Genomic DNA, 22128 nt, shown 5'->3' on the forward strand with positions numbered 1-22128 from the left:
TGTATTGAGGTGTTTCTGGGAGGTTTTAGCTAGTGATAGACCGATATATCGGGCCGATATTTGCGTGTTTTATGTGTATCGGCATCGGCCGATACATGGCTTCGGGTGTTCGCCAATTTTTTCCGGCATTATTTACAGACAGAGTGCTAGAACCCGCAAGCGATTGCAGGTCATGTGACTAAAAACAACCAACCTTTCCATGACAACATCGAAAGCTCGGCCTAACAGCTAATCATAGCAACAAAGCAGGTTTTTATTTCTCATCTCTATGGGGCAGTTTCCCGGACAGGGATTAGACTAGTCCTAGACTAAAATAAATGTAAGAACTGTCCAAACTAATAACATCTTTTTTTAACAACATGCCATTTTTTTACATAATTTTTATGATGTAAATTGAGTGAGCAAAAGCAATATTGGCTCCAAATATCGGCTCAAGAAAATCGGCAGCCTGTATCGGTCATCAGCTAAGGCTGATGAAACAAAAATCGTTATCGGCATCGGCACTGAAAAATCCATATCGGCCGATCCCTAGTTTTAGCACATACTGTTTCATCTTCAAATAAAAACGTGTCACTTACTTGCATCAGGTGACCTGAAAATGCGAATAAAACGGTTTCCATTGCAGTTTTGCAAAAAAAAAAACGTTTTTCAAATTGCCTGAAAAACCACCTCACCCTAATGAAAAATTCAGATAAGACCAGCATAAGCTGGTTTTAGCTGGTCATCCCAGCTTGGTTTTAGCTGGTATTGCTGGTGTAACAAGCTGGTCTAGCTGTATTTGGTCACTTTTTAAGCTGGCCTAGCTGGAAGACCACCTGACCCACCAGCTTGACCAGGCTCGGAGGACGAGCTTAGATCAGCTACTGCCACCTTAAACCAGCTAAAACTGCTTATGCTGGTCTTTGCTGGATTTTTCAGTAGGGCATGTGAGCATAAAAACTTATTTGCATGATTGAGGTGTTTCCATTGGCCGTATTTTCAATTTGCAACATCAATTTCATATGCAGAGTCGCACAAGAGATGCGCGGGGTCGGGATCATCGGTGAATACAAATGTTTAGATGCGATATGAGCTTCGAATGTCTTATTAAAATTAACTTGGGCGTCTACACTGCATGTGACCCACCAACCAGACTTCATGTACAAATTACTGTAAACATGTAGCAAACTCTACTGAAAAATCCAGCTAAGACCAGCATAAGATGGTAGCTGGTTTAAGGTGGCAGTAGCTGATTTAAGCTGGTCCTTCCAGCCTGGCAAAGCTGGTCAAGCTGGTGGGTCAGCTGGTCGTCCAGCCTGACCAGCTAAGTCCAGCTAGACCAGCTTTAAAAGTGACCAAAACATAGCGAGACCAGCTTGCTACACCAGCAATAGCAGCTGAAACCAAGCTGCGAGACCAGCTGAAACCAGCTTAGCAGCTTATGCTGGATTTTTCAGTAAGGAAACAACATTTATTTTATTATATTTCACATTATATCCCTCTCTCTCCATTCAGTTGGAAACTACAGACCTTAAGAAATGGAGGTCATGATATACATCAATGCCAAATTACGATCTTTTAACTTCCTGTTGTCTGTGTGATGAAGCAGGAATTCACCTGTAAATATTCCTCAAATTCACCGCGTTTGGAGTTTAAGAATTCATAATTCTTTGGTCCAATGATCCTTTTGGAAGGAAGCTGGGCGTCCTGGAATGAACCTGTACAAGCAGATCAGACTAGAGATCAGACATTTATCCATTCAGAAGATGCTTTTAAACAGATGTTACATACAGGGACAGAGAGACTATCATCAAGTGTACCATGAAACTCTGTAAGTTTGGACTCCAGCACATAAAACTCCAGGTATCTTCTGTACACAGACCAGCTTTCAATCTCATGACCCGCTGTAACACAAACAGACACACGCACATCAATCGTTTCACTGAAGTAAGTTTTTTAAAATGGTGTGGTAAATTATAACCTTTGGCATGATAAACTACAGTTTCATTATGACTGTATACACAGATGTGAAACTTTTCCTCACCATTTATCCTGTCATGCCGTTCCACATCGATGCAGAAGACTAGGATGCGCTCTCTCTTAACTTCCTCCTCATAAAAGTCCACATAAGGGATAGAGACGGTCCATGCAGAAAGATTACGCTGTGTTCCTTGAGACCCAGCGCCCTCTACGGGCCCTGGAGAGTCATCCTCAAACACCATCGCTGCCTCTTCCACCTGCATGGGTTTTACAACACTTACAAATATGAATTATAGGTAACGCTTCAATATGGGGAACACATACTTACTTTTAACTACAGCGTTTGCCTCAATAAACGTATAATTCACTGCTTATTTATACTAGGGTGGTTGTTGTAATGTTTATGTGTAGGTGTGGGTTATGATTATGGGATGAAGAATATAGTCATGAATTCATATGTGCTTTATAAGCAGCCAATATGATTGTAATATGCAAGGTAATTGGAAACCTTTAATATGTAAGAATAGGTCCCAATACTAATGTGTGTTAACAAATGTTATGTATCCATGTCAGAAGAAGTGTATAATTTGACATGCTTTAAAAGAAGTATTGAAAAAGTCACAATTTTTTTGTAAATATATTTCTAGACGTGCTATTGACATTTTCACCACATGTTGGTAACAACAACCCATGCAATCCAAACATGCAACAATAGATGTCTATATATAAATGAAGTTATGTGTAATAATGTGCATCCATCCTTCACAAAATAAAATCATTTGGATTTATTTTGTGAAGGATGGATGCACATTTTTGGACTTGAAGGATGTGGACCCCGTAACTCTACATATGATTAACTGAAAGATCAGTTTCTAAAATAACTGAAAATGTATTTGTCTGAAAAATGATGGACATATGCATCTTGGACAGCTTGGGGGTGTGTAATAATTTTTGGCTGAACTATCCCTTTAATGTGTGTATCCATCAGCGTTGGCACCCTCGCCTTCATGCCCTATTTGAGTCTCTGAAGTTCATTTATTGATGTGGCGTAATAACAGAAACATCTTACCAAGTCATCTTCTCCTTCAATCATGGCATATTGTGGCGGCATGGCTCCTTCCGTTGCATTGCTCTTGAAGACTCCCTTGATCTTACTGCCAATCCTACTGATGCCAAAGGACTCGCCGCGTTTCGATGAGTTCCTGCACGCAAACACACATGACTGCTCACTTTTGAAAGAACCCAGACAGTTTACATAAAGATACAAACATCACTGCACACGGCATCAGTCACATGACCAGTGACAGGGCACTCCAACGAAAACATGATGGGTACAAACCCGAGTGCCTTTACAACACAACACACACCAGTGTAGCCATGCATCAATCGTGCTGCGTCTGCTGGACCAGTTTAACCCAAATAAATCCATCTTTATGTTTTACAGGAACAGTTCGAAATGTATTCACTTGCATGTCATTTCGAACAACGTATGGATCACAGTAAGAAAAATTTTTGAAGAATCCACCTCTGTCTAAAGTAATTTATACTTCAAGTCTTCATATAACAGCATTGCATGAGGTTATTTACTGATCATCTTTCCCTCCTCAAGTGCAAACACAAGCTTCATCCGAGAGGAAGACTATCAGGCAATAACTCACAAAAATGACATGTTTTATGATGCTATTATACTTTTGTGGTCCTTTGAACTTGACAGGTGCAAGTCTGGAAATTTCTGCTATTGTGTGTTTCACAAAGAAAACAATAGGATGTGGGTTTGGAGCTGGAACGGTTCCTTTAAAAACTAATGGTCAAACTGGTCTCAGATGAGCAGGACGCTGGGAAGGTCTTCCAACCCAGACTTACTTCCTTAAATCGGAGAGGGATGATAAAACTCTGGGGTGAAGTGTTAAGATGGATTTCATGGTTGTGGGTGAAGTTCTGGGGATGATGGATGGAGATCTGTGGCCAGTATTATAAGGCCCGGCCAGAGGGATGCTGTCAACTCTAAATGAAGCAAATAAGCATGCCAGCCCAAAAAACAAATGCATCAAAAACACGGGACGAATAAACAACAGCACCGAAGGAGGACTGGACATGATGATTGGATGTGTTTTGTGTATTTCATTACTGCACCTTAAAAATGGCTGGGTTATTTTTGACCCATGTTGGGTAAATATTGGGCAAAACACACGTTGGGTTAAAAACGACCCAATGTTGGGTTATTGTTATGCAACCGTGGGTTATAATAATAACCCAGCATTGGGTCAATTTTAACCCAGTGTCCAATATTTACTCAACATGAATCAAAAATAACTCAGCCATGTGTGGATATTCACTGGTTATGAAAACCTGTTAAGCTAACAGTCCTGGTATTCACCGACCGTCTCATGCAAATTACACCCAAACACAACGCACAGGACAGGTTTATATCCAGTGATCGCAAACAAATCCATGTTAAAAATGTATTAGTGAAGAAGACTTGGTCACTGGATTTATAAATGTTTGCCAAGTTAATAGCACCAAGCCTTTTCAATAAAGTCACAGAAAAAATATTTTTTTTATATTTACTTTGGTACAATTCAAAAACATTTCTGCTGATTCATCTGCATAATCTGAATCTGCAAAATGTTGTAAAATTGCTTTAAAGAGATGAGAATCATTTTCACTTTTATAACTTTAAATATATTAAATATTTCTGATTTAAATAACCAACTAACATATTCTTAACTATATATCAGCTCTGCTATCAGACTATCTAAATATACTTTATGTAGGGCCCTATAATTTCCGTGATGCAGAAAATATGGGCGGAGTCACGGAATTGAGGCATGAAAACAGAATATACTCTTTAGAGGAATTTCACGAAATTTGGCAAATTTTGTATAAATTATTTTTTAAAAGCCATTATAACTTATTTGCGCATATCCTTTTTTTGTAGTATTCATAACCTGTATATCTGTGTTCCTGTATAGCTCAGTGTATAGCTCATGGGCTGAAACCCAGGGAACTCAATTACTGATAAAAATGTATAGTTTGTAATACACTGAAAGTCGCTTTGGGTAAAAGCATCTGCCAAATGAATAAATATAATATAAATGCATAAATATAACCAGCAAATAAAATGATAGAAATGTGTGACAAAAAGATTAAATGTTGGATTTTATTATGAAATAGTGTAAGCATTACCAAAATGTACTTTTTAAATGCAAACCATTAATAAACTGTTTTTGAATTGTATAATAAATTTAATTATTCTCATTACTTAAATTGAATTTTTTATTTACAGAATCGAGAAAAATTAAAAAAAACAGAACAAAATGGAATAAAAAACAACAAAAAAACGGAAATTGAGAAAAAATGGAATTTGGGAAAAAATTAAATTCACAAATTTCACAGGGACCTATTTATGGCATTTATTTATTTATTATCTTTAAAGAGTAACTAAACCCCTGCTCAGAGCCTGACTCCACCCGCTGGCAATATTTGAAAAATGCAAGAAAAGTGGGCAGACCGCAATGGAGATAGAGGGGATGAACTAAGCTCGTACCAAGTGTGTGGGGAGATCGTAACTAGGGGCATGGTGAGCTTGAACCTGCTTAGGTAAGGTCATACCGCAACATCCAATAGGAAAATTCAACTGCAGTAGCCACCGTTCAACCTGAAGAGGGCAGCACTCAGACGTTTTTACACCATATTGTGATATTAAAACACTATGGGCACTATCTTACACCTGGCGCAATGTAGCACAATGCGCAACGCAAGTGTCTTTTGCTAGTTTCCACCCTGCGCAATTATCATTTTCACGTTTACGCCACATTGTTTAAATAGCAAATGCATTTGCGCCCCCTTCTGCGCCCATGGGCGTTCTGGTCTGAAAACGAGGTGTGTTCAGGCGCATTGTTGGCGGATTGCTATTTTGAGGCACCTAAAATAGACTACGCCATTGACCAACTTAAACCTGGTCTAAAGTCTAAAGTCAATGGCGCAATATGTTTTTTGTTATTTAAAGAGTGCATTAGTAATATGCGCCTATAAACGGGACGATAACGCGGGTTTGCTTATCACATACATGAATGCGCAGCAGCACAAAAACGCATTTAAATATGAAAGATTAAAGGGTTGAATGTAAAAGATTATTATTGAGTCTCTTTGACATAAATGAGGACTGATTATGAGACGTTAAAAGAGCTGCTTCACCTGCAGCCTGGTAAGTAAATAAATGATTTGCTTTAAACAAATGCATCTGTTTTTAAATGTTTTTAAATGCTATCTTACGGATTTATTGTATATGATGACTCTGTACCTGTGGATATGATGAGATGAGAAACATTTTTAAGTAATGCTTTAAAAAAAAACTCATGATGCTGTCCGAGTGCTGAAACGTGCGGAGAGACTTCCGTAAATTCTTCATCTCCTGTTTGTTACAAATAAAGTATTTTAGGGTACAAACCTTTTCTTACATACTTGTAATTTTTTTTATGATATTGGATAGCCATACATTTACAAAGTCCGTCATCTAAATAGGGATTAGACATAGCACCAGCGCAATAGGCTTTTAAAGGGGATGAGAGCTGAGACTCTCATTGGTTTATTACACGTTACGCCCAAAATACTCCCCATTAATCATTACAAGAATAGGAACAACCCTTTTCGACCGTGCGCTCGGTGCACAAACCATTTTTCCCGTCGTTAAATTAGCAAAAGTGGATTCGGACATGCCCATATAGACCATGCGCTGTGAGCTTTAGACAATACGCTTAGATCGTTAAAATAGGGCCCTTTATATCCAAATGTCAAAAAAGTTACTCAAATCAATGAACAGCACTAATAAAGCCCTATTCTTACAGATCATTAACTAAAAAAAGTTGGTTTAGGGTTTAGTTACTCTTTAAGGGCAGCTTTATGTAGCATGCAGTAATACTGCAGGACAACACTCCTATATAACCCACCATCAATAAACTTACCTTAAATCATCCAAACTTAAATTCCTGGAATAACAGGCAGAAAGCAGATTATTGTCTGCCCAGCGCTACACTGTATGATGCAAATAAAGCTTACTGAATCTCACTCACTATATGTCATGCTATATGTCTTGTATTCTCATAAAATATCAACAGATTTAGTGATTGTATCGCTTCAGAAGACTTAGATTAAATCATCGCTGACACGTTGATTACTTTTATTACACCTTTATGTCCATTTTAGAGTTTGAAACTATTGGACCTTAAAAGACTTTCACAGAAATGATCTCTATGTGTCAAAATGACAAGTTGTCAACTACTGCTCCATTTATACAGCACATATCCACCAAAGTTACTCTTTATATATATATATATATATATATAGTTTGGGGTGCGATATGGACTGGCCATGATCTGTAAGTCACTCATAAGAGAGACACTTTTGTTATATTATGCAAATGTCATTGTCTTTCCTAACCGAACCGTGTAAGACCAGAAGTGGATTACTGACAGTCACATTCACAGTGTATAACTCGAACACACTTACCTGTTCAGTTTCGAATTTCTAGCAGGAGAATCTGCACCCCAGAGCAGGTGTCTGAAATACTGAGACAAAGAGAGAGAAATGTATTATATGAACGAACGTTTCATCTCAACATCTGTTCAGAGACCATGAGTTACCTCATCACTGTGGCAGAACATGGGTGTGAAGACGTTCTCCAGGAGAGACAGCACATGCTCGTACGCCTCAAACAAACACGGCATCGTCTGGAGCTTCACCACGTCTGTGTACAGCCCCTGAGCAACTACACACCAGCCACATGATAAAGCATACTTAACATTTCAAGTCAAGCTAGAGCATTTTAAATATACAACTTCAGATAATCTTTATAGAAATATGTGACCATGCCTGTGAAAACCCAGCTAAAATTGGTTTTTTTTGTAATTTACTGTTTTCTACATAAAATCATAAATTATATTTGATATTTCATTTGCTCACTTTTAACGAATGCAAACCTGTTTACTTTCAGATTTGAGATAAGACATCTGTTCAAATGTCACAAAAACACGATTTGGTTTAATCATTTGTAAATATAATGCTGGATATGTTATTAAAAGACATTATATTTAATTTTTGTGTAATATTAAACTGTACCTGTCAAAATGATTTGCAGCATCCACATTACTGTGTGTTATTAGTTTCAGATGGTTGATATCTCTGTATAACATAGCTTGGAATGACACTACTGACCAATAAGAATTAAGCATTTTAAAGTGCCATGTAATAATATAATTATATAATAAAAAAATATTTTTTGCTAAAAAAATGTATGCAGGCATCTGTGAAAGGTGCTCTGTGACAGAAAATCAATTGAATATTCATAACTATATTTTCAATGGTGTATAAAGACCTTTACACAATGAACTATTGTTTTTATAATCTTAGAATGAGACGTTTTTATCTACATACACCGCGGGTCCCCTTACATGGAAGTCGCCATCATGTTTCTACAGTAGCCCAAAACGGACAAACTGCTTTATAGAGCGCGTTTCATCCGAGGGGCAACCTTCTGATCGCTCTAATGAAGCCAAAACGGAAATGACTTAAACTGCAATTAATCTACTGGCCGCTTGAGGCTGGCTCCAAAAGCGAGTCAATTCCCATAGACTCCCATGTTAAAAATGCCCAACTTTACAGTAGAAAATAATATGTTTACAGCTTGGTACAAAAAGTGTTTTTGGTCTATATAGCTAATTTTGCCATTCATGACAACTGTGAGGGGGTGAATTTATTTTGTAACTCATCTGTTTAAATTAAATTAAGCATTAAACTTCTGCATAATTAAGGGCGTGGCCGCTTGAGTGACGGTTGAACAGCCACTGCTGTCACCAGACTCGCGCTAGGCAGGCATGGTTTCAACTCAGCTTCACCCGTGTCCCGCCTCTTTACCCATTTTCAGTTTTCCGGGAGTGATTCGCGGTGACGCGCGACCAAGATGGCGACCGCAGGCAGTGCCTACTTTAAGCTTCAAAAACGATCTTCACAAGCCAGTGGGTGACGTCACGGACACTACGGATACGTTTTTACGGTCTATGGTTTCATCGCTACGTTGTCTCAGATGGCTACTAATAGCTTCTCTATTAGTGTTGGGCCGATAAATCGGCCGAGGATGCTTGATATGCTTCTCAATGAATTACGGTGAAATGCCGCTACATCCAATGCCACAGGGCGCTCTCGTGCAGAAACTCAATATGTGGTGCAGACGAAGAACCAGGCACACGCATCTCCAGGAAATGGCTTAAGGATATATTTATATATTGCGGTTCTTCAAACTTTTTTCAGGTATTTTCATGATAATAAAGAATATTTATTATGTTTGACGAGTGTCGCTTTTTCAAATGCAAAAACAGTGATTTCAGATCGATAAGTTAAATTAAATTGTCATACATTTTCTTTGGGGGGGGCGCAAAGGAATGCACCATACACAAGGGGGGCCGCATGCTGAAAAAGTTTGAGAACCACTGCTGTAAGAAACGTTCATATCGGCTGCATATCTGTGGCTTATATGCTGATAAAGATATATCTGCGACAGGCTCATATCGGCCAATAAAATCGGCAAAACGATAAATCGGTCGGGCTCTACTAATTATTGCAAGTAATATAACAGAGGCAACATCCGTTGTATTAATTTATCTAGAAAAAATGTTAACAGTTACAGTCATCAAAGAGCTTGCATATCAGTTTGAAGAATCGGTATTGGGCGATCACGAAGACAACAAATCGGTACTCGGTAACGGCTGCAAAAATCCTGATCAGAGGATCCCTAATCAATATATATCAGGTGATAGAAAGCTGAGATAATACTGACTGTTGTGAATCTCTTCTATGATGAAGGGGTCAAAGCTGATCTTATCAATGCTCTCCTCCAGACAGTATGTTTCATACATCTTCTGAACTTCTTCATGTAAACGCTGCATCTCTGCATCGCTCAAATCGGGACTCAGGATACGGTCATTAAACTCCTCTGAAAAAACACATCAGAATACATACACATCAAACAAGCAAATCTGATTCATTACAAAAAGGAGAGGAAGAAAATTGTTCGGTATAATTGGTTACGATCATTGATCATTGATTTTTGATGCATTGATTAAAAATCTTGCCTATGCATTGATGAACTATGGCTTAAAAATGAATTATTTTGAAGAATTATCTATTTAAAATTTTTATATCAAAACTTGTGACCCTGTCTGTGAAATCCAGGCTAAAGTCTCATAATCTAAAGATGAGATTTGATTTCACATTCACTTCAATCTTTAATCTTTCTCAATAGTTAATATATCAAGGTTATATTTTTTTGTAACAGTACAAGCACCTGTGCAATAATGATGGATGGCCAGAAAAATCAAAAACCAAAGTTGAAAACTCTAAAATCTTGATGTTGAAAATGTCATCTCCTGTATGTTATTTACCAACTACATATACTTTCATTCAAATGATTATAAACAGCTAGATTATTCAGTCACACTGAATGTAACCTTGATGGACATGTGATAGCATCAAACCCATCTCCTCTCATGAGACACAGCTTCATCTCCTCACCTACAGTCAGACAGAATTGCAGGACATGAACCGCTCCTTCCTCCTTTAAAAAACTCATGAAGCGAAACAAAAGATCCTGTTGCTCTCTGATCTCCTTCAGTTCCAACTTTAACACCTGACAGAGGAACAAACACAGAGTTCATCGACCCGACAACACTGAAACAATATGTGATATGAACTAGAGGTCTTCACAGGTCCAGTTAGATCTGAAAACCCAAGGTCCGACCCGAGCAGGTTCGGGTCTAAAGGTTTCACGTGTGTCTTGGACACAGGTCGGGTATAATATTAGCGGCATTGGGTCTCAGATAATATAAAATGAATATCGAGTGTGTTCAAGAGCTCGAGCGACATTGTGTGGCTGGCGATAGGTTAATTTTCATTGAGACAGACCTGTCAATCAATTTTGAATGCACATATTAGCGGTTGCCTTGGTGTCGTTGGTGCCATTTACTTTTGGGTCCACCCAGGCCCGGGTCGGACTCGGGTCTAATTTTCTTGGGTTTGTCTCGGGTCGGGTCTATCTTTTTTTTTTTATTATTATAAATGCATGTTGGAATTTGGTAAAAAGTGATTGGAGTCATTTAGGTCGGGTACATTTCTTTGGACCCAAGAAGACCTCTAATGTGAACTGCAGCGGTACACAAAAATCACATTTTCATCAAGTCTGGTCTTATCAAAGTTACCACAGATGAAGGGGCAGATATTTTTATCAATGGTTTTGCCACCCTTTTACATTTATCAAGACAGAAAAAAAAACAATTTGTCGCACTCACAGATGATTTTTTGTTGCGGGTATCTGCAAACTTTTTCAAGAACGGCACAAGTGCAGATGGGGGATCGGTCACCGGCTCAGGCTAACAACACACAGAAATATATTCAGTGAACACAGTTAAATAAAGGTGTTTTATTCTAATGATCTTTAATGTTTATTGAACAGTTTATTGATCGATCTTATGTAAATACACTTACTGGAGTATCATCAATATAGATGAGCACCATGTGATTCACTGTGTCCTGGACAAAAACAACAACACGGTTTGCTTCAGAATAAATGACTGATGGAAATCTTTAATAAAGAACGAACATAGGGTGAATTCAGATGAATTGGGCGTTTTTTGACATTAAGATGACTGTCAAACCTGTCCCAATCAACATGAAGTCTCCCTATAGTTTTGTATATGGTGAAATATGTCCATTCATTTAAAATAAAAGTGTTACACTCACTGGGTCAGCTATGTAGTCCATTATTGGGAGAAAAACCGAACCAGTCATGACCTCTCGAATCAGCAGAGCCAAAGATCTGTGAATCAAACGTAGTTTAAATAAACAATACAACTTTATTACACACTGCAAATCATGCTGAGATACGAACCAAGACATAATAAACAAGAAAGCTGGCTAGATTCAACTCTAAAATACTTGAGCTAAAGTGGTGTTTGATGTATAAATGGTCAGAGTTATGAACACACACACAATACTCTCCATCATCAGAGGTGCTGTTAAATTCATTGGACAATAGTTGAGTAAATGCTTTCAATAAATCCTTATTTAGTAGAGATGTCTCATCCCCTTTCCCTGACATTCAGTCAGTATAACCTCACAAAACAACCCAGAAATCCAATTTAGACTCCATCTGTAGACATGAAAGTCAATAAACCAACCTTTCTACTTCTCATCGATCTGAAAAGGAGGACAGGATCACTTTATCTGCTGCTAAACTGACAGGACTCAGGGCATCCTGTACACAACCCGAATCTGTTAAAGTTATTTTTATTTATGTTACTGTAACTTTTCCTTGCTTTTGAGTTACTGAAACTCACTAACTGCACTAAGCACACACACTTATTGGATTTCATCACGTCCAGTTAACCAGTTTGATTCACTTGAGTTTTGTGTTAATGTAACATTACTGAAACTGGGTGGAGTATCTCCAGTTCCCAGCATGCTTTGCATGGTTACTGCATTGCATTGTGCAAACACATTTTTAAATGTAATGTTGTTTCATGTGTTTTTTTAGTAATGAAAAAGACTTGTTTGTGTTGAATGTTCATTAATCAAATGTTATGTAAGGGATAATGTAGAGGCAGCCGGTAGTGATCAGGTATCACACTGAAGGGGCTTATTTCCCGATAACTACCGGCTACCTCTACATTATCCCGCTTATTACACGGCTACTTGTCACATAAGAAAAAAAACTGGACATGAATATGAATTTGAAACATTTTATTGGCATATTTGTTTTAAATTAACATTTTTATCCTTCCGCGAAACTTTGCACAGATGCATAAAATGATCGTAATACCTTATTAAGATCCTCTGCTTCATACTTGTCTGTCTCCATTTTTTCTCTTTTAGCCAGTCTTTGAGAAGTTTTAATGCCCATTCTGTATTTTTTTGTGTGTTGGCTTCGTAGCTGTCATGCTCTATTTTGTCAAGTTCAGTCTCAGTAAGCTCTCTGTGTCTTGTCGTTTTTCATTCTTCTATCCACTGTTTAAATGCTTTGTTTTTTTCCGTACATGTTAAAATTAATCTCAAAATGTTGTGGTTGTCCAGTGTTTGTCACAAGATGGCGCCAAACAGTAATCTTTATTGGCGCGGAGCGATTTAAATCGTACAAGTAGTACCGGCTATGCGTTATTATTTTGGAGCGGTTATTATTTGAAAAGAACGAACCTGCAAATGTCTCAACTGACCAATCAGAATCAAGCATTCCAGAGAGCCGTGTAATAAGTAAAACTAATAGGGCTGTCAATCGATTAAATATTTAATCTAGATGAATCGCATGATTGTCATATGTTACGTTTTATTTTGTGCTACCATACTTACTCGTGTAACTACTCATGTAACAGTCTTTAAATAGGGAAAACATGAAAGTGTTTGGTGGCTTTTAAATTCATCCCTGTTTGGATCCTAAGGAATGAATGGGGCTAGGCTAAATGCTAACACATGTACTGTATAAAGATTAAGTGCATGCATATGTATTAATACAAGTTGAGGTAAGAACATAGTAAATATTAAAAAACAGTGGTGTTTTCCTTTAATAACTCTTAAAACATGAACCAGGTCTCAAACTTTATCTCTCTTAATAACTATTTTAACATCAAACAAGTCCTGCACTTTATTTTCTAATTCCTGCATGTTTTAAAACCGAAACTAAAATCTCAGATGCGCAAGTGGATGGACATGCATTTTTTGTATAGGTTAAGCATTTAGGACAGTACACATGAAACGTACAAATAAAAATCATTTTAGACGTTTGATGACTATTTACTGTCTAAAACCCTATTCGGACAGGATCAGTTTTACAGGGGGGACCTTTGAGAAAATCGTGCTTCTCAGTGCTTCTCTATGTTTTTAATCCCGTCCGAATCGGCCATGTCTGTGTTTTTCTCTGACGACCTCCGTAAGAATTCCAGAGCAATTTGCCTACTGTTTTTCGCCAAACTCAGAGGTCCTCTGAGAAATTAAATCCCGTCCGGATGCAAATGTCTGTGTTTGCCCGCAATATCTTTTGAAAATGCGGTTCATTTCGTGTTTTGGCCAACGTGATCTGCCGTACGGTCTTACTAATGCGCGTATATTGTATTTCCTGAGTCCCATTCATTCAGATATGGATGTTTTTCCCATTCGGCAAAATAAAATAATAAAATCAAGATGAGCTGAATATCAAACACTGTTAAGACTGGCCACTGTAATATCAGTAACGTTATAAGAAACTCCGTTCAAAGTTGTTCAACTCAGGAATGGTAATGTTAATTATTTAAGATAATAAATTGTTATTAATCATTATTTCTTATTTCTTTGGGTTTATTATAAGCAGACAGTTATATAAAACACGTAGGCTAATGTTACTTTAGTAGGATTTGTATATTTTATTTTGATTTGTTAAAATTAAATTAATAAATTGCATGTTCGGTAATAATTTTACATTTAAAACAAAATATTAAACATTACAAACACGCGTATCCAGAGCACGTGGTACTGCAACGCCCAAATGCATGAAACAGACACTCCCATCTCTGGAATAGCCTGCATCATTTTAATCCCGTCCGAATCGGTACATAAAATCACAGACGTCCCGGGGGACACGTTGAAACTCAAACATTGTTTGGAAAACTAATCCCGTCCGAATAGTGCTTAAGGTTGGGTCTCAATTTATCCAACAGTGTGCTAGGCCTAGGGTCAATTAAAAATTGAACGTTAATAAAACTAAATGAATTTACGTTAACACGTTATTAATGTGTTTATTTTGACAGCCCTAAAATCTAAAATATTTGAGTTACTGTACTATTTGATTCATCTTCCTTAAATCTTATTTAATATTATGCAAAATCCACTTTTACAAGGTGTTTGGACATAAATGTGTGTTGGCATTGTGTACACTAAAAAAATCCACCCACTATTTCTTTATCAATCCCCATTAAACCAAAGTAGTCTTATTAGACATGCTGTTTTGATTCTCTTGTTAATGTGAGGTCACACTGATAAAGTCACATTGATATTATATCTTGTAAAAATAATATTGGCCCTTTAAGTCAACTTGTTCAAGTTAAGAGTGTGGACATAGACTTGAATAAAAGAATATAGGAATATCAGTCGGAAACCTTGTATGTCCAAAACCACTCCTTTTCAGGAAAAAGGAAACACACTCATTGTTTTAAATAATTAAACACTATTTGGTCGATATTTGAGTTGATAATCTAGTTTTATATATGGCTCTGCACTTGCATTTGTCATTATATTATTATCATTTAACCAAAATCAAGCTAACATTGAGTTTTTTGTCATTAAAACAGCTGCATCTGGGGTAACAAGAGCATCACATTACAGTTTTATCAACTTACAGGTTATAAAATTTATCCTAGCTATGTTGCTGCTTAATATGCTTTATTGGCTTTGACTTGATGATAAATGCTAATCTTTGAAACTCAACTCCTAAAAAAACATAAAACATTTGTATTCATATAAAGTGTTTGCTGAGTAAGGACAGTAAAAGAGAAAAGGGGGATATCACAGATCAGGGAACTTTGTTTAAAACTAAAGTACACAGAGATCAGCAGATGTTCTGCTTCAGTCTCATGATTTATTTCTGCTCTCTTTGAACATCTGTTGCAGTGTCATGTGGGAGAAATACCTGCAGTCTGTAGCTTTAGGAGGCACGACGTAAGGAAACAGCAGCTCTGTCAGTTTCCTCAGATACAACAGTTCATCTTTGCGGCTACGCAGAGCCACGTGCATATCTGCACCGTACTCGACGAGAGCCGCCTGCTGGAGACCTTCAGAGTTCCTCACTGTTCCCAAAAAAACACACAAAGCACACGCACGTCATCTTAACATGAGATACACATTAGAGGGTGATTTTCAAACCTCTCCCATCCCACTCCCACAAAAAATCCCATACTATCCCAATCCCACAAAAAAACTGGGGGAAAATCCCATCACAATCCCAGAAGAATGACTCCCGTTCCCTCCCAATCCTGTATTGTGTTTTTTTTTGTCCTGAAACAAACTGTATCAAGTTCTTTCTCCGTTTATGCAATAAATAAGTCCTTGAATTAATGTGGATTTACTTCTCAGGTAATAGAAGTGTTTTTAAAACTGAACGTATTAAAGCTCGGTACAAACTTGATGAGCGAGGCCGTTCACACTGGCATGTATGCACATGAATCGCGGTCGCACACAGTGTTTCACAGTGTCATGCAAATGTATTTTGAATATAGGCATGCACATCACACAACAGTTCATTTGTTTATTGGGTTTCTGTGACAACAATACCACACTTCTATTCGGTCTTGTATTATAGCTGAAATATTCAAAGACTGGACTCTTAAAGCACACTTTAAGACTATGTATGCCTAGAACAGATTTTTATATTTGGCAGGCGAAAATGAGCACAAACTTTTGATTGCGCAACACAATACATTTCATGATAGATTACTCACGCATGGCCCTCTTGTTTTAGTTTTCTCAAGCATGCATGCATAATAAAAACAAGATCAGAAAGTGATTTATTATTTGTTCGTTATTCGAAAAGTTAAAAATAATATTGATATTTAGCTAAATGCAGTGAATGCGTAAGTCATGAGCAAATTAAAACTGATTTGAAGTTTGAAATTACTCAATCATTATCAAAATGATCAACAAAAAATACAAAGCTCCTCAATAAACTACATCACTTCGCAATATGATGCCTTTATTGTTAACAGATTAGAGCCGAATTCATCCAAGCATTCAGATATGTTTCTTTCGCTCAATAAAAACATCTGAAACAACATGATGATCATATGTAGACTCACTTGACTGCTCTCTCTGTTATCTAGGTTAGTCTGTACCAACAGGTTTTTCTTTCGCTTTGCGTGAGCTTTAAATTCTTTTTGTACTTCTTTTATCCACAAATTGCATATTTTTACAGATCATTGATTAACAGCCACAAGATATTATGTAAGTTTGTTGTGGATTTAAAATATTATTTCATAAGTTTATGTAATAAATTACTGAAAAAAGCCCTTCCTGAATATTATGTGCACTAAATAATTTAAAAAAATTTCTTTAATTTATTTACTTTTGGTAATTTATATTTAAATGACTAATGCATTGCACAAATTATTTTTGCCTTTAATTGATAGACAATAATGTAAAAAGAGGACAGGAAAGCACAAGTGGAAAGAAGGGAAAGGGACACCAAGCGAATCTGTTATTATTAGCAATAATATTTTATGCACATCATTAGGCTATACCTTTTTAAAAACAAGCGTGTGCTACATTTACAAGTCATTTTATAAGGTGACATTTAAGGACTTAACAATAAATTTGTAAGAAGCACTTAAAGCACTGCTGTGTGCGATCATGTTAAAGTGCAGTTTTTGGAAAACGGAGCCTAACTAGAATTCAGTTCAAAAATAAAACATAGTTTGTTTCTATCAAATGTATATTTGTGTATAAAGTTGGGTATCATAGTGTTTTACAATTCCCGGCCTTGCTTGCTCCCGCTGACATTTTTTCTTTCCCATCCCAATCCTGTGATTAATAATAATTTTCCCATGACCTGTGGGATTCCTGAAAAAATGTCAGGCTCTAATACACATGAAGCCTTACCATAAACAAACTAGCAAATCAAACGTTAGACCTGCTTGCATCACAAACGACTCAAGACGCACCTTTCTGTTGTGCTTTAGCAATGATCTCAATGTGCTTCATAGCAGCTCTCATCATTTTACCCATCACAACTGAAGGAAGATCCACCTATAAAACACAAAGTTATATATGAATGTGTGTGTGTGTATTAATCCTGAATTTGTGAAAGAATCACCTTTTGTGCTCGGTGAGCCAGAACCGCAGCGAAGAAACGGATCGTCTGTCTCAGTTCATCCACACACGCCTCATCATCTGTTATATCTCTGATAGAAAATTATATAAAACACATTTATAACTTCAATGTTTCAATCACAAAGATGCTAAGAATAGAAACTAGGACATAAAGTTGCCATACCTGTACCATGGGTACACAAAGTTCTCCAGGACTAACTCAAAAACCTTAAGAGCACACAAGTTAAGCATTTATAAATATATGTAAATATATTTATCATTTAATTCAGAACTGGATTAATGGCTGTACCTCTGAAATACTGGCATCCACTTTAGACGGCACCTTTAGCTCCAGCCACGGCTGATAATTTTCTAAAAGAAGTGTAGGTCTGTGCAATAGACAAATACTTATTATATTATTCCTATAGATCATTTTCTTTCAATGTCAAAGTTTTATTCCTTGTAAGAATAAAAGTGAAGAGCACCAAGTTGGAACAAACAACAAATTATATACAAAACATTGACTGACTCTTTAAATATTTAAGTGAATTTAATTATTCTGTAATTTTTAAAGCAGTCCTGACTATATTAAAAAAAGATCAGTGTTATGTCAGTAAAGGACCCCAAAAAGGAAAATTCATATTTATATTGAAGTCCCTGTGAACAGGAAGTTGCGATCGACTTCTGTTTTGTGACGCATTTCCGACTGAAACAGAATATTGCACTAGGAAAAAACCGGCCACGGCTCGTGTTTTTTGCTGTAAGTTGATTGGACACAGAAAAGTAGTCTTTTCATTCAAAAATTGAACTCGCAGCAGACTGACAGTAGGAGGAGGCGGAGTTAATGGATGCTCCCGCCTAAGCCATCTAGCTGACATTATCAGAGGATTGCCACAAGAGGGCAGCAGCACATTTTCAGATTTTAATAAAAAATTATTAATGCACATGAGTAAAAAACAATGACCTACACAGATAAAATGTTTATAATGAAAACTGCAATATTCCATTAAAAAAAATAAGAATTGTGAGTTTTAATTTCAAGGGGACTTTAAATAATATTTTGAGCATATTTAGTGATCAATACCTAACGTTTGAATGTAAACATGTCTAGATAAAAAATAGCCGCACATCGGCTCCATGCTGGTATGTAAGATGATAATTTGTTTTCGGAAGTTTCTTGACAAGTCAGAAGCTAAAAACATTTAAAAAACAAAACGCTTTCTCTCAACTCCAATTGTGTTTGGATTAAAGAAAAAATTCATAATCACCTAGGATGGCTTGAGTAAAATATGGGTTCATTTTTAATCTCTTTAGGTGGAAGTATGTTAAGCTTATTCAAGATTAGACAACCAAATTGTTTGGGGAAATGACCAAAACGATGTTTGGGATGTTAGTAAGGTCATATGTTTACTTAATTATACACGTTAGGGATGCTAAACAATTAATCGCGATTAATCGTTAGCAGAATAAAAGTTTTTGTATACTTCACATATGTGTGTAAACTGTGTATAATAAATATATATATATATATATAAATATGAACACATTAATGTATAATATTAAGAAAAAAAAATTTATATATTAAGTATTTATATTTATATATAATATAAATTATACATAAATATACAAATGTACACATGTAAACATTTCTAAAACATATACATGCATGTGTGTACATTTATTTATACAAAGTTATTATACACAGTTCACACACATATATGATGTAAACAAAAACTTTTATTCTGCTAACGATTAATCGCGATTAATTGTTAAGCATCCCTAATACACGTATGTATAAAATATGCATTAAAGTAATGATAGCTAGATATGTTGTGTGTTATACAGACCTGTGACGTGTGCACTGCTTCTTTCCACATACTGCACAACTGTGACCCAGAGGGAATAACTCCTGTTGTTCCTGTGGCTACAGATATACAAACAGCCAGAATAGTAATCATACCTTACAAAAATCTCTAAATAGGACTGAGGTGGTAAATAAGTAATGCTAAACCACACGATTAAGAACTAGGATCTAACTGAATTACCATCCAATCAATTTGTCAAATATAAAATTTAAGTCCTGTCTTCTATTTCCGAGTTTCTGTGAACAGGAAGTGGTGATCAACTTTACTTGTGTGTTGTGACGTATTTCCGAGTGAAATGTAATATAACAAGAAAAAAATTGTGGGTGTGGCCAGTGTTTTTTGTGAGTAGATTGGATATAGAAAAATAGGTGTTTCATTTGGAAATGAAACTCGCAGAAGAATGACAGTTGGAAGAGGCGAGGTTAACGGATGCTCCGCCTGTGCCGTCTACCTGACATTATCAGAAAAGGATCGGCACAAGAGGGTGGAAGTACATTTTCAGATTTTGATTAAGGATTATGAGGGCACATGAATTAAAAAAAGAATAATAATAATTGATATTCACATTAATAAATTGTTTCTATAACAACATAGCAATATTCCATTAAAAAATAAAAAAGTCAGTTTTAATTTAATGGGAACTTTAAATACAATATGCACTTAAAGGTGCATTTTGTATCTTTTAGAGGGATATCTTGACAGTAATGCAATATATTATCAGTGGTGTATAAAGACCTTACAAAATAAACTGTATTGTTTTTATTTCCTTAGTATGAGCCATTTTTATTTACATACATCGCAGGTCCCCTTACATAAAAGTCGTCTCAATGTTTCTACAGTAGCCCTAAATGGACAAACTGCTCTACAGAGCTCAATTCATCCCTACGTTGTCTCAAATGACGACATTTTTGTCCTGTGGCGGCTACCATATGTGTTTTGAAATTAAGGGGTGAGCTGTTGGTTATAATTCGCAATCTCACCACTAGATACAGCTAAAATGTACACGCACCACCTTTAATTAAACATCAATTGTGTAATAAGCCAATTAACTTTATTATGCAAATAATAATTGACAATGGACCATTGAATTGCTAAATATTTTTGCAGCACCGAAACTGTAATGCGGCCACAATATGAAGAAGACAGTTAAAATATAAAGAATATATACTGCAAATTGAATGTACATGTCAGCTGATATGAAGCTATGGTGTGACACTTACTTTCCTCTTACTTTTGACTGTAATGAATATATTGGGTAGCAGGTATTCAGGGCTGAGAGAGCAATAAAATGTGATGACGCCAGCCAAAAAAGACCAGAATATCAGCAGGATGTGAAGATATCTGTGTAAAGATATACTGTTATGAGCAGAAGAGATGTCACTTATAGTTGACTGCATACTGTATGCCTGCAAAGCCCTTTTGCAATTACCATTCAGTTATTTGTCTTGTTGAAAACATAATCAAATGCATAAGCAAAAGAATTAAAGGTACAGTAGAAAAATAGACTGTAGAAAGAAAGCCCATGAATAGAGTGAATGATGCTTAATTATTATAATAAATTGCAAAAACTTTACTAACATTACTTTGGTACAATATGAAGACATGTGTAATGTATGTATGTATGTATGTTTGTAAAGTACTCACTGGTTGAGTATGATGGTGGATGAGATCATGACAGTAAAGATACAGAAGATGAAAGGATACTGACGAGCAACATCTTTAAAGACATCGAGCCTCAGAGTCCTCCTTACACCTCCCACAAATGACTGACTGCCCCACATTATACCTACTGAACATGAGAGAAAAATCACTTTAACATACAACAATGGATAATACTGGACCACTTTTTATCTATTGGTATTTACATGGTACCAATGTTTAGAAATGTAAATATAACTCTAAATTATATAAATCTATTCTTTATACTTTTCATGGAATTAAATAATTAGCATTTTCATATAAATACAGGCTACATCATTGTATGCATTAAATTTGAGTAATGAACTGCATGTTGTTTTACTATAGAAAATCGCGAGATTACAATTTACCAAACTTACATATGATGATCGCAAATCATGTATGAATTCTGTAAACATGCCAACGCATCATAACACACGTATTGATCATACAGCTGAATGTTTCACATGATCCATAACATTAGAGCGAGCTTTACTTCCGGACTAAGCTGCAACCGGACACCTTTCAAAATAAAAGTCTCGTGGCAGTCGTGCCGCTATAAAAAATACCGCAGGTACAAAATAATTATATTTATTTTGTAATTTTTTTTAAAAAATATATATGATTGTTATTGTTATGATATTGTATATGAATGTATTAATCCATAGAGTAGAGTACTTATAACAATAACAGTCATTATCATTAGAAATATTTGAAAAGTTTGGTTCCAAAACAATTGTTATCATGTTTTTATTGT

General features: G+C 36.2%; 1 protein-coding gene across 3 annotated transcripts in view; it reads right to left on the bottom strand.

Annotated features, from left to right (window-relative positions):
- snx14 (sorting nexin 14) overlaps positions 1 to 21891 on the bottom strand; it is a 33447-nt gene extending 11556 nt beyond the window's left edge. The window contains exons 1-21 of one of the 3 annotated variants that reach the window (XM_065268968.1): positions 21752 to 21891; positions 21339 to 21483; positions 20915 to 21035; positions 19677 to 19753; positions 18140 to 18218; positions 18014 to 18057; positions 17834 to 17921; positions 17682 to 17766; positions 15659 to 15815; positions 11749 to 11824; positions 11494 to 11538; positions 11298 to 11378; positions 10525 to 10639; positions 9791 to 9946; positions 7602 to 7726; positions 7468 to 7526; positions 6924 to 6947; positions 3029 to 3161; positions 2024 to 2216; positions 1800 to 1883; positions 1597 to 1697 (exon numbers count right to left, since the gene is read on the bottom strand). In XM_065268968.1, the coding sequence (XP_065125040.1) occupies positions 1597 to 1697; positions 1800 to 1883; positions 2024 to 2216; positions 3029 to 3161; positions 6924 to 6947; positions 7468 to 7526; positions 7602 to 7726; positions 9791 to 9946; positions 10525 to 10639; positions 11298 to 11378; positions 11494 to 11538; positions 11749 to 11824; positions 15659 to 15815; positions 17682 to 17766; positions 17834 to 17921; positions 18014 to 18057; positions 18140 to 18218; positions 19677 to 19753; positions 20915 to 21035; positions 21339 to 21475 (1980 nt within the window). In that variant the 5' untranslated portion in view covers positions 21476 to 21483; positions 21752 to 21891. The remainder of the gene's footprint in view (positions 1 to 1596; positions 1698 to 1799; positions 1884 to 2023; positions 2217 to 3028; positions 3162 to 6923; positions 6948 to 7467; positions 7527 to 7601; positions 7727 to 9790; positions 9947 to 10524; positions 10640 to 11297; positions 11379 to 11493; positions 11539 to 11748; positions 11825 to 15658; positions 15816 to 17681; positions 17767 to 17833; positions 17922 to 18013; positions 18058 to 18139; positions 18219 to 19676; positions 19754 to 20914; positions 21036 to 21338; positions 21484 to 21751) is intronic. The other 2 variants (XM_065268969.1, XM_065268971.1) reach the window with 2 other exon arrangements.
- Positions 21892 to 22128: the final 237 nt, after the last annotated feature.

The sequence above is a fragment of the Paramisgurnus dabryanus genome, chromosome 12 (assembly GCF_030506205.2).
Source record: "Paramisgurnus dabryanus chromosome 12, PD_genome_1.1, whole genome shotgun sequence".
NCBI classification, from domain to species: domain Eukaryota; kingdom Metazoa; phylum Chordata; class Actinopteri; order Cypriniformes; family Cobitidae; genus Paramisgurnus; species Paramisgurnus dabryanus.